General features: G+C 36.3%; 3 protein-coding genes across 5 annotated transcripts; 1 reads left to right on the top strand and 2 right to left on the bottom strand.

Annotated features, from left to right (window-relative positions):
* Window positions 1–513: 513 nt before the first annotated feature.
* On the top strand, window positions 514–2,402 carry UFO (F-box family protein). Its single transcript, XM_022906853.2, has one exon. The coding sequence runs from the start codon at window positions 850–852 to the stop codon at window positions 2,155–2,157; it is 1,308 nt and encodes a 435-aa protein (XP_022762588.1). The 5' UTR covers window positions 514–849; the 3' UTR covers window positions 2,158–2,402.
* A 414-nt stretch (window positions 2,403–2,816) lies between these two features.
* Window positions 2,817–7,256, bottom strand: LOC111308510 (GTP-binding family protein). Its single transcript, XM_022906854.2, has 8 exons — window positions 6,574–7,256; window positions 6,377–6,466; window positions 5,788–5,933; window positions 5,007–5,165; window positions 4,839–4,905; window positions 4,061–4,168; window positions 3,750–3,889; window positions 2,817–3,365 (listed from the first exon to the last, which is right to left on the bottom strand). Exons 1-8 carry the CDS (start codon window positions 7,066–7,068, stop codon window positions 3,278–3,280), a joined length of 1,293 nt encoding a protein of 430 aa, XP_022762589.1. The 5' UTR covers window positions 7,069–7,256; the 3' UTR covers window positions 2,817–3,277.
* Window positions 7,257–7,682: 426 nt separating this feature from the next.
* Window positions 7,683–12,576, bottom strand: LOC111308511 (protein SUPPRESSOR OF FRI 4). 3 transcript variants are annotated; one of them, XR_016327533.1, is made up of 7 exons: window positions 12,354–12,576; window positions 11,281–11,381; window positions 10,456–10,582; window positions 9,754–10,148; window positions 8,983–9,137; window positions 8,249–8,883; window positions 7,683–8,122 (listed from the first exon to the last, which is right to left on the bottom strand). XR_016327533.1 is itself a non-coding variant. In XM_022906858.2 (7 exons), the coding sequence occupies exons 1-7, from the start codon at window positions 12,545–12,547 to the stop codon at window positions 8,051–8,053; spliced, it is 1,095 nt and encodes a 364-aa protein (XP_022762593.1). In that variant the 5' UTR covers window positions 12,548–12,576; the 3' UTR covers window positions 7,683–8,050. The 3 variants fall into 3 exon arrangements, 2 of the variants coding, with proteins under 2 accessions (XP_022762593.1, XP_022762592.1); XM_022906858.2 differs by having other exon boundaries at window positions 8,830–8,883; window positions 10,456–10,579; XM_022906857.2 differs by having other exon boundaries at window positions 8,830–8,883.
* Window positions 12,577–13,727: the final 1,151 nt, after the last annotated feature.

Raw genomic sequence — 13,727 nt, forward strand, 5'->3', positions numbered from 1 at the left:
AATGACCAAATAACTTGCATTTGAAACTTGGAAGTTGGAGATGGTCTGGTCTGGTCTTGAAAAAGGATTGGTGCAGTGTGAATAATCAATGAAAAGGACACTCGTTTTGACATTATCACTCTATCTGAGTTGAACTTGTCTGCTTCTGCTGCAATGTCCTTCCTTCCTCGGCCTTGACAAGAAAACACTGAATTGAAAGATAGAACCATCCGAATCACTGCCATTCTCTCACTAAAGAGAGGAACGTGAGAAACCAGGAGCAAAAGAGAAAATAAAAAGAAACTCAACTCTTCCTATATATACACCTGTCTCCCAACCAAAACAATAACATTCCAAGAAAAACTTGCAATTGCAAAGTGGATTTTTCAAAAGGAGTAACCAACCCTCGTGAGTTTTAAGTAGTAACTTTGTTTTCCTAGAATTCAACCTGTCATTTCTTTTTAGTTATTTGTTAGCTCCTTCTCTTTCAAGTCCTACTCTCCATTTCCACTGAAAATAAGAGGCCCAGAAGACTGCGAGCGGCCTCTCGATCTTGCAGTTGCCATACCCTAAACAACTTTTTCATCCAAAGTGGACGGTCCCTTAAAACCATAATCTTCAGATTTTCCTTTCCTATTTCGGTTCACAAAACTGTTTTGGAATAGCTAGATAAAGCCTCTCCTTTGACTCGAAAGTGGAAAGAGCATTTCATCACGCCACTAATGCAAACCCTTTCTTCATGAAAACATCTGAATCCTAGTCTATCTTTTTTTTTTTCTGCAGGGAAAAGAAAATCAAAAGAAAAGAAAGGAGAGAAGATCAGGATTAGTTTCAGCTGTATCCAACCTAGCTAAAACAAATCTGTTTCTCATGGACGCCTTTAACACATCTATGCCGTTACCTTTTTCCTACACTTTCACTATCACCAGCAGTAGCTGTACAACTAGCACCGACACCATCAGCAATCCTTGGATGGACAGTAGGATATGGAGTAAACTACCACAAAGGCTGCTCGATCGAGTGATCGCCTTTCTTCCACCACCAGCCTTTTTCCGAGCTCGTTCCGTCTGTAAGAGATGGTATGGGCTCCTGTTTTCCAGCAGCTTTCTGGAATTGTATATGCAAATATCACCACGACACCATTGGTTTCTGTTCTTCAAGCACAAGGCACTGAAGAGCTACATCTATAGAAATACCACCCCTAGTGGTGGCAACGGAGACAACAGAACCAACTTTGTAGGATACCTCTTTGATCCCTATGATATTGCATGGTACCGCCTTTCCTTCAACTCGGTTCCTTCTGGGTTCTCTCCAGCATCTTCCTCTGGTGGGTTGGTTTGCTGGGTTTCTGATGAGGCTGGCACAAAAACTCTTATTTTATGCAATCCTCTAGTTGGTTCTTTAAGCCAATTGCCACCAACACTGAGGCCCCGCCTCTTTCCTTCTATAGGGTTAACAGTTAGCCCCACATCTATAGACGTCGCAGTAGCTGGAGATGACTTGATTTCTCCTTATGCGGTCAAGAATTTATCCACAGAAAGCTTTCATATTGATGCAGGTGGGTTTTACTCCATATGGGGCAGCACTTCTTCCCTGCCACGGCTTTGTAGCCTTGAATCCGGTCGAATGGTGTATGTTGATGGTAAGTTTTATTGCATGAATTATAGCCCATTCAGTGTCCTAGCTTACGATATCGCAGCAAATAACTGGTTCAAGATTCAAGCTCCCATGCGAAGATTCCTTCGATCACCAAGCTTGGTGGAGAGCAGGGGAAAGCTTAACCTAGTCGCTGCTGTCGAGAAAAGCAAGCTTAACGTACCAAAGAGTTTGCGACTTTGGGGCTTGCAAGCTTGTGGTACAACATGGGTAGAAATTGAAAGAATGCCTCTGCAACTATATATGCAGTTTGCAGAAGTTGAAGGTGGTAATGGTTTTGATTGTGTTGGGCATGGAGAATTTATCGTGATCATGATTCGAGGATCTGACAGGGCACTGCTGTTTGACATCTGTAGGAAGAGGTGGCAGTGGATTCCTCCATGCCCTTACCTTGTCAGTGGCAGTGACAACAACGAAGGGGAAGCCGAATTGCATGGTTTGGCTTATGAGCCTAGACTGGCTACGCCAGTTATCAGCCTTCTCGACCATTTGACACTTCCCTTTCCCTCTTTTAATGGATGATGGATGATAGAATGTTCTAAATTAGCTATCTGCCCAAGTCGTAAGTAATATTAGTACCGAGTATGCCCATATGTATGAAGCTTTTGCTCTTTGCTTTCCTGTGTCCAATAATGCATTTAGTGAATAAATTTCTCTTAACGACTAGTTAAACAGGCGAGATGGGTTTGGCGAGTGAATTTGACAGCTCAAGGCACATGTTAACTCAGTCGTTTACTAGCACAAAACGTATGGAGTTATAACTTTTCAATCGTTATTAGAGGAGATGACCTCTCTCTCTCTCTCTCTCTCTCTCTCTCTCTCTCTCTCTCTCTATTTTTCCTTTTTAATGCCAAATGTTAGCTTCGGAGTAGAATGTCGTTTTAAATCAAAGCAAATAAAAATCCGTAACTATCTATTATTGGACGTCTTATAAGAGATGAGCCAGATTCGAGGCCTTGGAGTTGGAAGTCTCCTTTCTCAATTTCCTCCAAAAAGCTTGGGCTTGACAACGCAGAGCACTCTAGGTGGCCGACAGACATCTTCCACTTGTTGCTGGAGAGGAGAAAATCATTTTGTCTTCCCCGTTTTCACCCAATCAGAAACCCACCATTCTTGGTAATTCCACAACAAAAGATTGAGGGGAATAAAATAAAAGAACAATTTACAAACTAACATAGATATTGAGAAAAGGATGAGTATAAATAAGGAAAAATCTTCTAACAACAAGTTAGTTTCAAATGAATAACCGAATAAGCCACATCTTAGCTTTCATGTAATGGGACATAAATACAACACTTAAAAGGACCACGAGAGAGGAAATTCAAATTAAAAGTATTTCACACAAAAATTTAGCACAAATGGCACATTGAAGGACAAAACAATGGGGGTTTTACTCGCAAAAGTGGGATCTTTTGATAATTGTGTTACCCCACTTGTTCCTCCCAATAAAAAAAAATCATCTCTAGCCACTTAGAGCTGACTTCATTTTGGCCACTTAGAGCTGACTTCATTTTGGCCTTATAGAGATAAGACCCTAGGGAAACGATGCTACAAGTACATTGGCTACCCTCTTTATAATGCTCATCAGATGGTATTGCAGGAAGTGTGCAGTCCTAGACATATGACTAGATTTTCATGCAACTTATGCTTTAAGTCTAACCTGAAGAATGAGATGCACATCCCTTTTGAAGATAGATCTTAGCTCCTCATTGGCTTCAATCCCAATTCTCCTGTGTTTAAACCAAAGATATATATTTTTGTGAGATTGCATTAAGGCAAGCTCTCCAATACTTGATTTTAGTTTAGAAGTTTAGGAAAGAAAGTAAAACACAACAGTAACCAGCTAAAATCAAAATCCCTATGAGGTTCCCAAGCTGTAACCAGAATGAAGAAGCCCTATGAGCCTCAAGGGATCTTAGGAAGCAAAAATCAAAACACAAAGTTGATCTGTTATGGTCAAGTTGCTCTAAGTCCTTACATTGTTGCAATGCTGAGATTTAGTTTTTCATTGTCCATCATCCTTCTTTTTCTTTCTTTTTGGTTGGGGAGGGGGAATAACAGTGGAACCATGAAAAGAAAAAAGAAATTAAATGTTGGAGATAGAACTAGCTTACCCTATTTTAGAACCATTCTTCCCCACAAGAATCTTTCGCTGGCTTAGTTTGTTAGTAATCAAGTGCTGCTCAATCCTCAGAGAGCCATCCCGTAACTCCTTCCAGTCTACCAAACGGTGTTCAATACCATATGGGATTTCCTGCAAGAAAAAAAGGTTTTAGTCATTCTTTTGATCTTGATGATTCCAAATCTCCTCAACCCCTAAACAACCCACCGGTCAAAAGAAAAGGAAAAGCAGAAAAACCCTTGTAGAGAGAAAGAGAGAGTATGAAACAAAAGGTAAAGCATACACAAACCACCCAAGTTTTACCTGATGCACATGATCTAATAACCTTTCGCGGACAACTTCCAATGAAATATTTTTCATTACTTCTTCACTCATTGAGACAGGGTCTTCATCCCAAGGCCTTTTAACTGCCTAAGGGAAAAAAAATCGCCATTGAGCCTGAATAAGTTGTAATACTTTCTAGAGAAAAGAGGAGACACAATGGCAGGAACAAAACTTCAGCAAGTTGCACCATTCTACAGAAGCATGCTAAGATCAATGCCAATAAGTTTTAAAAGGAATATCTGAGGCTTTCCTAACAGACTCAAGGTAAAATGCATCCAAAAGTGAGAAAAATGAGAACTGAAGGAACGACAGAGCTTCTTGTAACCAATGACCACCAGCTATGTTATTCTTTACCATTCATCCAGTAAAGACACATGTATGTACTAAGTACCCAAGGTTCACATGACACAAATAAACTATAATCTCAAGAGTAAATCAACTACAAATCAATATAAAATGAAAATTACATATAATTATTTGTGAAAACAATAAAGTTGAAGAAGAAAACTTAACAACAAAAGATGAAAATATTGACTTTTGACAAATCAAATTGATAAGAGAAAAATAACACTAAGCCTCCGAAGAAACCAGAGGTGACAAGTCATTTGAATATCTTTACCGTCATGTTAAAAAGATCCTGAAAGAATATATGCATTTTAAAACAAATTGGATAGCTACAAAACATATTACACAATGCCATATTAAAGACATCACAGAATTTACTTTAAATAGAAGCATAAGCAGAATAGTAGCATGCCTTTTCCATAAGATATTTAGTAAGATCTTCTACTCCAGAGCCCTTCAATCCTGAGATCATGAAAACCCTAGAAAATAATTAAAATAAAGAGTTATCAGAAGCTAACTTAAGCATGCTTGGTTTATATTCTAAAAGAAGCTACCTTCTTCTTTTAGCAGGAAAATCTACCTTTCATAGCCAGGAAGATCTTTGAACTGCTCAGTAACTTTCAACAAGTCCTTCTTCTTTTCAACCAAATCAACCTTATTCATACATAAAATCCGCATTTGTTTAGGATTTGCTTCTGCTCCCATATGTTTGATTAATCTTATCACCCTTGAATCCGGCCTAAATGGGTCAATCATTAGAAAGATAATCTGATCAGCAATCAAGATATAGGACGAAACACCCTCAGCATTAGACAAAAAATTAAGAAATGACTAAGTCAGAGTAACACACAACAAATTACACAAGTATTTAGACAACATAAAGATAGAATATGATCTTCCATTGCAAAGAAAGTTCGGAAAACCATTCAAAGATAAAAAAAACTGAGATATAGTCTACAGATAACACAAGACAGATGAGTGATGATAGATCTCAGTTAAAGTCCCCGAGTAAAATGAATCTATAATGACGATGAAATGATAAAAATAAAGCTATAAAGTAAGCTGGTTTACAAAGGATGCACTGAAGTCTAAAAGTTAATCCAATTGGCTATATAATCAGCAACCTCTCCAAATGAAGCAGAATAGTAAATAAAGAGAGAGAATAACTTGATAGAAGTGAGGCTAGAAATCCTGGAATCAAGCTAAATGGTCAACTATATGTATTGAGCAGTAAAAGAGACGATCAATGATAAACCAAATCAAAAGAACATAAAAATAAGGTTGCCACATGTCCTAGGAGAAAATAAATACAAAAGTATACAAAGGTAAAAAAAAAAAATCAGATGTAACGGATCACTAACCTTGTAAGATGTCTATGGACATCAAAAATAACCATGAGCACATCATATAGATTAACTGAACTCCAGGCACTCTCGACGCGAACCTTCATATCTTTGTAAAGATATCCACGGCCATTAAACATCAATCCAGGGGTATCAAAAAAGCACTGCATAAAGCATAAATGAAATTAGTAAAATGATATTCCTAGAGAGCACAATAAGAACATAGCAAGAGTAAAAATGAGTTTCACTATGCATGAACTCCATGGAGGGCCAGAAAAGAACACATGGACACATCAAATCCCAAGTTCTGAAGTTCAATTCAAAATTAAGTACCAATAACAAGATAGAAAGCCAGTAATATTGTCCAAAGTAACACAATTGAACAAATATTATTATGTCTCTTATGGTAAAAGAGGGTGTATCTCACAAAATAGCATGAATATTCCCAAAGTAAACAGAGAGGTAAAAACACTTCCAATGGCAATTATATTAGCTAAGATAATATTATTGTCAGCATAAAATGTCTGACATAAGATGGTTGAGAATCCAAAGAAGCGTACAAAACAACTAAAGTATAGTAATAGAAATAAAAGAAAAAGAAACATACAATTTGGGTATCGCCTCTAGTCATGACCCCCAACACTTCATGAGTGGTTGTGTTCGTCTTCCGTGACACGGCAGCAACCTTGGTCCCAACCTATTACAAAACACAATAGAAGTGTAATTAGTTGTGATATGCATTAATGAAATAGTGTCGCAAAAAAAAAAAGTATAAAAAAATTTTCAAAGAGCAAATGAACAAACCATAAAATTAGTAAGGGCTGACTTTCCGGCATTGGGGGCGCCAATTATCCCAACGGAGAGAGACTTCTGGTCCTCTTCCTTGACCTCTTGGTCATGGTCGGCGTCCTCGTCAGGGCCCTCCAAGGCTGCCTCAAGCAAGGCCCTTGCAAGAATCCTGCTTCTCCTCTCCTCTTCCTCTTTAAACTTGTCCTGGTGGAAATCGTTGTTGAAGAACATCCGTTCAACTCGTTGTCTGTGGTTGACATCCCAGGTGGGTTGTTGAGGGGTACTGCTGCTGGAGGTATCGGGGATAGAGAATTGGGCACTGTCAAAGACAGATTCAGAGCTGTTATTGGGGTCAGGGTGGTGGGAGTCGTCGGGGTCATTTTGGCGTTGCTGGGGTTGGACTGAAAATAAACGAACAAATAGAAGATGATGATGATGATGGTGATAGAAAGTGTGGGCTTGGGGAAGATAAAGCGAAGAAAGACTTGTCACTGCCCTCAAAGCCTTCATTTTTGGGACTTTTTTCTATGTATTGGAGACTTATTTCCTTGTTATTTTCATTTTATGGTAATACTGCAAGCCTCCTGTCAGCTGTTTGCGGTGCTGCTGCTGGTGGTGGTGGTGGTTGCAGAATAGCACAAGATTTTTTGGGGTTTTAGAACTGAGTGTTTGAGTTAGGGTTTTTTGTTTTTAGGGCCTTGTAAAAGAAGGCATTTTATTTTTAATATACAAAAATGAACCGTCGGACCTCTGAACAACGCCCAGGCCTGGCCCAGCAAATTAAAATTGGAGTTTTAAATTTTTTAAAACATATTTTTAAAAATTTTAATATAATATTTTATTAAATGAGTGACAAAATTGTGTTGCTTCGACGAAAAACTAATTATGAACAATTATTTTGGGAGGAAGGAGTACTAAATCCCTCGCACATTGTGGCTCATGATGAAACTGTAAACAAAATATATTCGAGAATGTAAACCGCCATAACTATGACAAGTCTAACCGTTTGAGCTCGAATTCTAGTAGATAATAAACAAATCAAATCTTAGTGGCTTGAGAGCTTAAGAAATCATTTAACTCCCTACTCCCCCCCTCCGGCCTTCTTCAAATGTAGGAAAAATACATTTATACTCTTCAAATATCTCCTACATTCCACTTCATTCAATAATAATAGTAAAACTCAAATGAACATCCTAATAGGTCCCAAATTGGAATAAAATCTAGAGAGTTAAAAGCTCAAAAATTATATCCTAACAGGTTTTAGAGTAACTAAGAAACAAAAGGTAAGCGAAATAAATGACAATCGTGTCACTTTTCTCCCTCACTTTGCAAAGAATACAACAAAATCACATCTGGACTTGGTTGCCAGACCCAAAAATTGATTGAGAAATTTGGGGGTAACCAACCCAAGGCCCTCATTCCAATTCATGCAAGCCATGCCACATTATTTGATCATGTGTCCACCAAGATGCATTCCCCTCCTCTAGTTCAACTAAAATGCCATTCGACCGGCAAGTCTGCTTTCCAGGATCCTTCTGTCTATTGCTGCATCAATAGAGCTCATCTGAAAACAAAAATCCATATGATAATTAACAGAGAGGAACCATGACACCATCCATCATTTGGCAAAACAGATACGTTAAAGCTTGGTCCAATGCATAAGATACCAAACTTTGCGAAAGAAGCTGACCTGGAAAAGTCTGAATTCACGATCAATAAAATAAATTGTAATGAAGCTACGATTGAGCAAAAATCTGTTGGGTATCATCTTGTTCCACCCAAACCCCACACTTCCAAATCAAGCATAGGGAGAATGAATAACATCAAATAAATCCAAATTTTAAAGGATCATGAACATACTCTGTTCTTAACTGAGTACAATGCTAGATGGGAGAAATCCTTGAGTAGATTGCAGCAAGCTTGTCAAAGTTGCAATTACCAATTACCAGCAAAAATAATGTAAATACCTACTTGAATCTTTTGACGCCCAAACAGTTGGAGGCAATTGCTTGCAAACGGAAAATCATATTTTAAAATAAATGCATGTGCCCATCAATCAATGGAAATATTTGATTAAAGGGCTCATGGATTCTTCACAAATTGTGTTATTTTTTAATATGGAATAAAGTAAAACAAATCACATGAAATTACCTCATCAAATAGGTAACAAATGCATAAACAACTGAATCTGAAAACATGAAACATAAAGCCTACTCATCTGATTAGATGTGCTAACCAACTCCATACACTAGAGAGATAGTTATGACTTACCTGGCTAGTTTCATCATGCACCTGATACTTGGCTAAGGACATTCTTCTCTCTTCCTGCAAGTATTTAAATTAGAATCATTTAGTAACATTTTGCAATCATCATCTAGAATAGAGCAAATACAAAAAGCATTTAGAGAGAAGTTAGGAACTGACCATGGACATCGCATCATCATCCCAAACTAAATAAACCTCGTTTACTGCTGGCTGGATAGCAGGAGCTTTATTTGCAATGACAGGGGGTGGTCCAATTGATGGACCACCAGTATTGGGACCAGAAGCATAAGAATGAGAATTAACTCCAGCTACACCTATAAGTAAATAAAACCAAAGAAAAAATAGAAGTTACAATAGCAGGACAAAAGCAAGTAAACTTAAAATGTAGAAATATAATAGCGGGGCAAAATGACAAGGAGTATAAAAATTATCTCAAAAACATTGAAAGATCCAACTTGTTAAAAAATTTAAAAACAAGATCCACTCAACTGAGCAAAGCAGTACAATTGTGGAGGAAAAAATAGTGCTTTTTTTTAAAGCAATAAAGCAAAGCACGTTAAGAACTCAAGATAAGTCCCTTTATTATAAGCAGGGGTGGCCTGGAAGCTTGCGTACTGTGAAAGCAAGAGAAACGCTTTTAATTCTAAAGAAATTAGTAAACACATGGGCAGTGGCAGTCAGTAGGGCTATCTCACCTGCCATATGTAATTGTTAAGTTGGGTTGTGTCACAGACGATAACCATCTTGTTCATAAGATCTTTTATTGTTTTGACTGTTTTGCTCTTTCCATTTTATTACTAAGTTTTCCACTTTAAAATTGTGCGGGAGCTAGCTTTGTATAACACTGTAGACATTTAACAATATAGAGACAATTTTTGTGTCTAGTCATGGGAACAGTCAAACCTGGAATATTAGCAGGTTAATAGTTACCTGTCATAGAAGTATTAACATTAGAATGCACTTCAATTGAGCCTTTTACTTCTGCAGAAGTGCTTGGTGGAACACTTGTAGGCAAAGAAGTAGAAAATGATGAGTTCTGAGTAGGTACACTGTTATTGACAACAGGGAATAACGGTTGGGATACAGGAAGTGTAGGCGTTGATATAGGCAATCCAGGTGGAGCAATTTGTGAAGGTTGGAGTGCAGGTGATGTTGAAGCCACTGCCAAAGGGGGCCTCACATTTTGCACCGGAAATAATGGCTGCTGCACATATCCCATAGGTGAAGACAGAGGAACTGAAACTGCAGGATGCTGTGGGAACCAAGGCTGTGGACGAGGTGGCACTGCCCAACCAGCAGGAGGTATAGGCACTGCAGCATTATACCTGAGGCAAACAACCACAAAGAGAAATTATTAACCAATTTTAACCCACTGCACATTAAATGGCTAGATGAACTATGTTAAACAACTTTTCAGGATGATGGGTATCCTTGTGAATGCAAACAGAAATTTTGCATGATTGCATATGCACACATAAAAAATGCCCCAAATTGAAAGCAATGATGACAGAAAGAAGCCAATTATTCTTACATAATGCCAATTCTAAGTTTCAACAATTATGCTTCAAAACAAACAGGTCAAACAATAAATGGAACAAAATTTGCTAGGATAAAAGTCTTAAGAGAACATACACTGGCTGCACTGCTCCTAAAGTTGTTCGAGGAGGATATCCAGCACCAAGTGGCCCTGGCACCAAACCTCCCACAAGCTGAGTAGACGAAATATCCACTTTAGCTGTTTTTGATGGAACCTCTTCTTCTGTAAGAAATTTTTATTTTATGAGTAAGACATAATAACAAATACAAAATCATAGTGTCAATATGCAACAACACCAAACTTGTTAATTTAGAATAACAATTACTCTATGAATGCTCTAAGCACAAGTACATCTAGATAACATTTGCAATAAAATACAAGTTGACATATAGGAAAATTCAAGAAAAATGCAGAAAACTGCAATCCCCATTTTATTCACATCACTTCTGCCCACAAGGTGATTTTAATCACCTTAGAGCATATCCGTTTTCTAAATACAAAAACTTGTATCCTATTCAACTTAAAAAATGTCCTTTATTTTACTCACCTTTAATATAATAATAAAGGTGAAAAGCCACTGTTTGGATGAAAACAGAAAAAGTATTTTTAGTAACAATTTAAGACCAAAATTATGTTTTACGAATACCAAAAACTATGATTTAGACCAATGCACTTTCATCATATTTGCAGGGGAGTAAATTTTTGGTTAGTTGCTCATTTACAAATACATATGATTTTTTATTTACTACTTGCTTTTTCTGCATTAGAAATTTTGAAGAAGCAAACAACAAACAGGAAACACTCAAGTAGCAATTGTTCAAATGTACATATACCCATACTTTATATGTTTGTGAGCAACAACTAAAGCTATCATGATTGGATGTGGAATATAGTTACATATGGTATATCATCATGCATACCTTCTTCTCCATAGTGAGCAGCCAGCACATCAGGTGGGATTCCTTGCATTCCATATATTTCAATGTCAGTCGATTCTCTGCCAGGCTTTGCATTGGGAACCCTATTAAAGAATTACTGTGTCAGTGTCACTCAAAATTCATTGACACAAAAAACATAGCATGCTTACAGGTAGCTTTTCAAATTGAATTTTAAGCTGTACTCCATGAAATATTTTAGATACAAGTAGGGAATAAAATTTCTTGGACAAATTTACAGAAGTGAGGTCACGCAAAGATTTGATAGAGGCTAGTCAATTTTTTTATGTAATTTAAAATAATTTGAGCAGCTTCTGATTATTAATTAATATAAACACACAACAAAATGACTATAGTTATCTAGTCCATAGAAAGTGAATGGAATGGAACAACTGGGGCAAAGAAATAGTACTTTAACTGAGTGCCATTCTCAAGATCTAGGTTTCATTTGGTTCCCGCTTCTGCTAATAGTTTTTTTTTTTTTTTTGTCCAAAAGCGAGAGGCTATAAAGTAACAATTGCTCGTGAAAGAAAATTTTTTACATTGAAAAATAAGATGTGCTGTTTGCTACGGACATACAGAAAAAAACCTGAAAAAGCAACAAGGAAATACCAAAGTGAAAAAAGAACCAAGCTCATCTTTTTTGCTTTCTTTGACCGTGATTATTTTTTTTTTGGCAACAAGTGTCTAATATAAGCTGAAAAAGGGAACAGCTTACAAAATATAAACCTTAATTAGGGATTCAAAAAAAACAGCTGAATCTAAATTAGCTAGGTCTCCTCACTATTTTTCAAACACAATATTTTTCTCCAATATGCATAAACTGTTATTGCCGAAGGCGATATCATATCCCCCTAAAACTAATGGAAAACAATGATTTGTTGACCAGAAAAATAAAGCCCTGAACGGAATTACTTACCCGTCAGCCCCTCCGCCGCCAACCAAAGAAAAGAAAAGATGAACGGAAATAATATACTAGAAACAGATGAAAGAAAGCAGTAGATATGACAGAGATGCAATTAAACAAAGTGAGGAATAGTATAGGAAAAAGGATATACTTTGTGACGGACTCCTTGTGAACCTGGAGCACATGGATGGCCATACCACCGGCGGTGGAGAGCTTCTTGTGACAAACGTGGCACTTGAAGTGTTTGGCCTTTTGGTGCTGCACAAGGATCTTCTCGTCGTCGAATTCTCTGTCGCAATAGTAGCACCATACCTTGGACGATACTCTTTTCTTCTTCTTTCCCATTTAGCCGATTAGGGTTTCTTCTTAGATCTGCGGTTTTAGGTTTAATTTAATAATTTTATAATTAAGTGCAGGTGGGGTTGGGAGTGGCAGCCGCCTTCTATTGGGTCTCCCTGGCCTTGCCTCTGAATGGTGCATGCCACGTTAGTGCCAAGTGGATCTTAATGGGTCCCACCTTCAATCACTCTCTTTGCTTATGGGATCCACGTCATCAGCTCCATCCGCTTTCTGTTTGTTTGGCCCAACTTTCAAAATTTTAATGGTCCGTTGGCCCGACTCATGATTAAAACGGACTGGCTCCTAAAAACCCAATTCATCTATTTAATATGATATACGGGGATATACAAGATGCTAGTTTATTAGTATTTGATCATGTGACTTAGTATATATTTAAAAAATATATATATGTTATTATCTTAATCTCATTATGATGTTAACAAAATTTATTATCAATGTGTTAAAAATTTTTCTTATATATATATATATATATATATATTATAAGTGCAAAATCAAAATACATATGTAAGCTTATCATCACCATTTGAAGGGAATATTAACATGCGTGAGTATGAGGAATGACTAAACTAATTTAATTTAATATATATATATATATATATTATATTACAATACACATGATTTTCAGATAAAGTTTGTTGATAATTTTTCTTTTCGATATATAAAAATTTGCTAAAACTTCTCTTTATAATAATATATAAGATATTTTTTAATTTTAGACTCTTTATCAAAAATGTATTTCAAAATTTATTTAATTATCTAAAACTTTTAAAATTTAAATGAAAAACCAATTTAAATTTAAAATAATTATAGTGATAAAATTATTATTTTTTATTTTGGCAAGAGTTTATTTAAATAAGTAAAATTAATTCTTATTTTTTATTTATGGATTAAATAAATGAATTTAAAAAATTATTGGTTATACAAATCTTTTTAAAATATATTTATTTAAAAATTTTTAATTATCCAAAGTTTTTCTTTTTACTAAAAAAATCATCTTTATTTGTTAACTACACCTTTAAATATATCTTTTTATTTTTAAAATTTAATTTTCTAATAATTAGTTGTACATATGGGCGGGATTAGTCCCAAATGGCCAAATAATGAGAAGAAAAGCACTTGATCTATAAGTAGTGTTATATTTTTTAATGCTTATATTTTTGTTGCT

The sequence above is a fragment of the Durio zibethinus genome, chromosome 2, assembly GCF_047325235.1.
Source record: "Durio zibethinus cultivar Kanyao isolate XHJ-2024 chromosome 2, ASM4732523v1, whole genome shotgun sequence".
In the NCBI taxonomy this organism is placed as follows: Eukaryota; Viridiplantae; Streptophyta; class Magnoliopsida; order Malvales; family Malvaceae; genus Durio; species Durio zibethinus.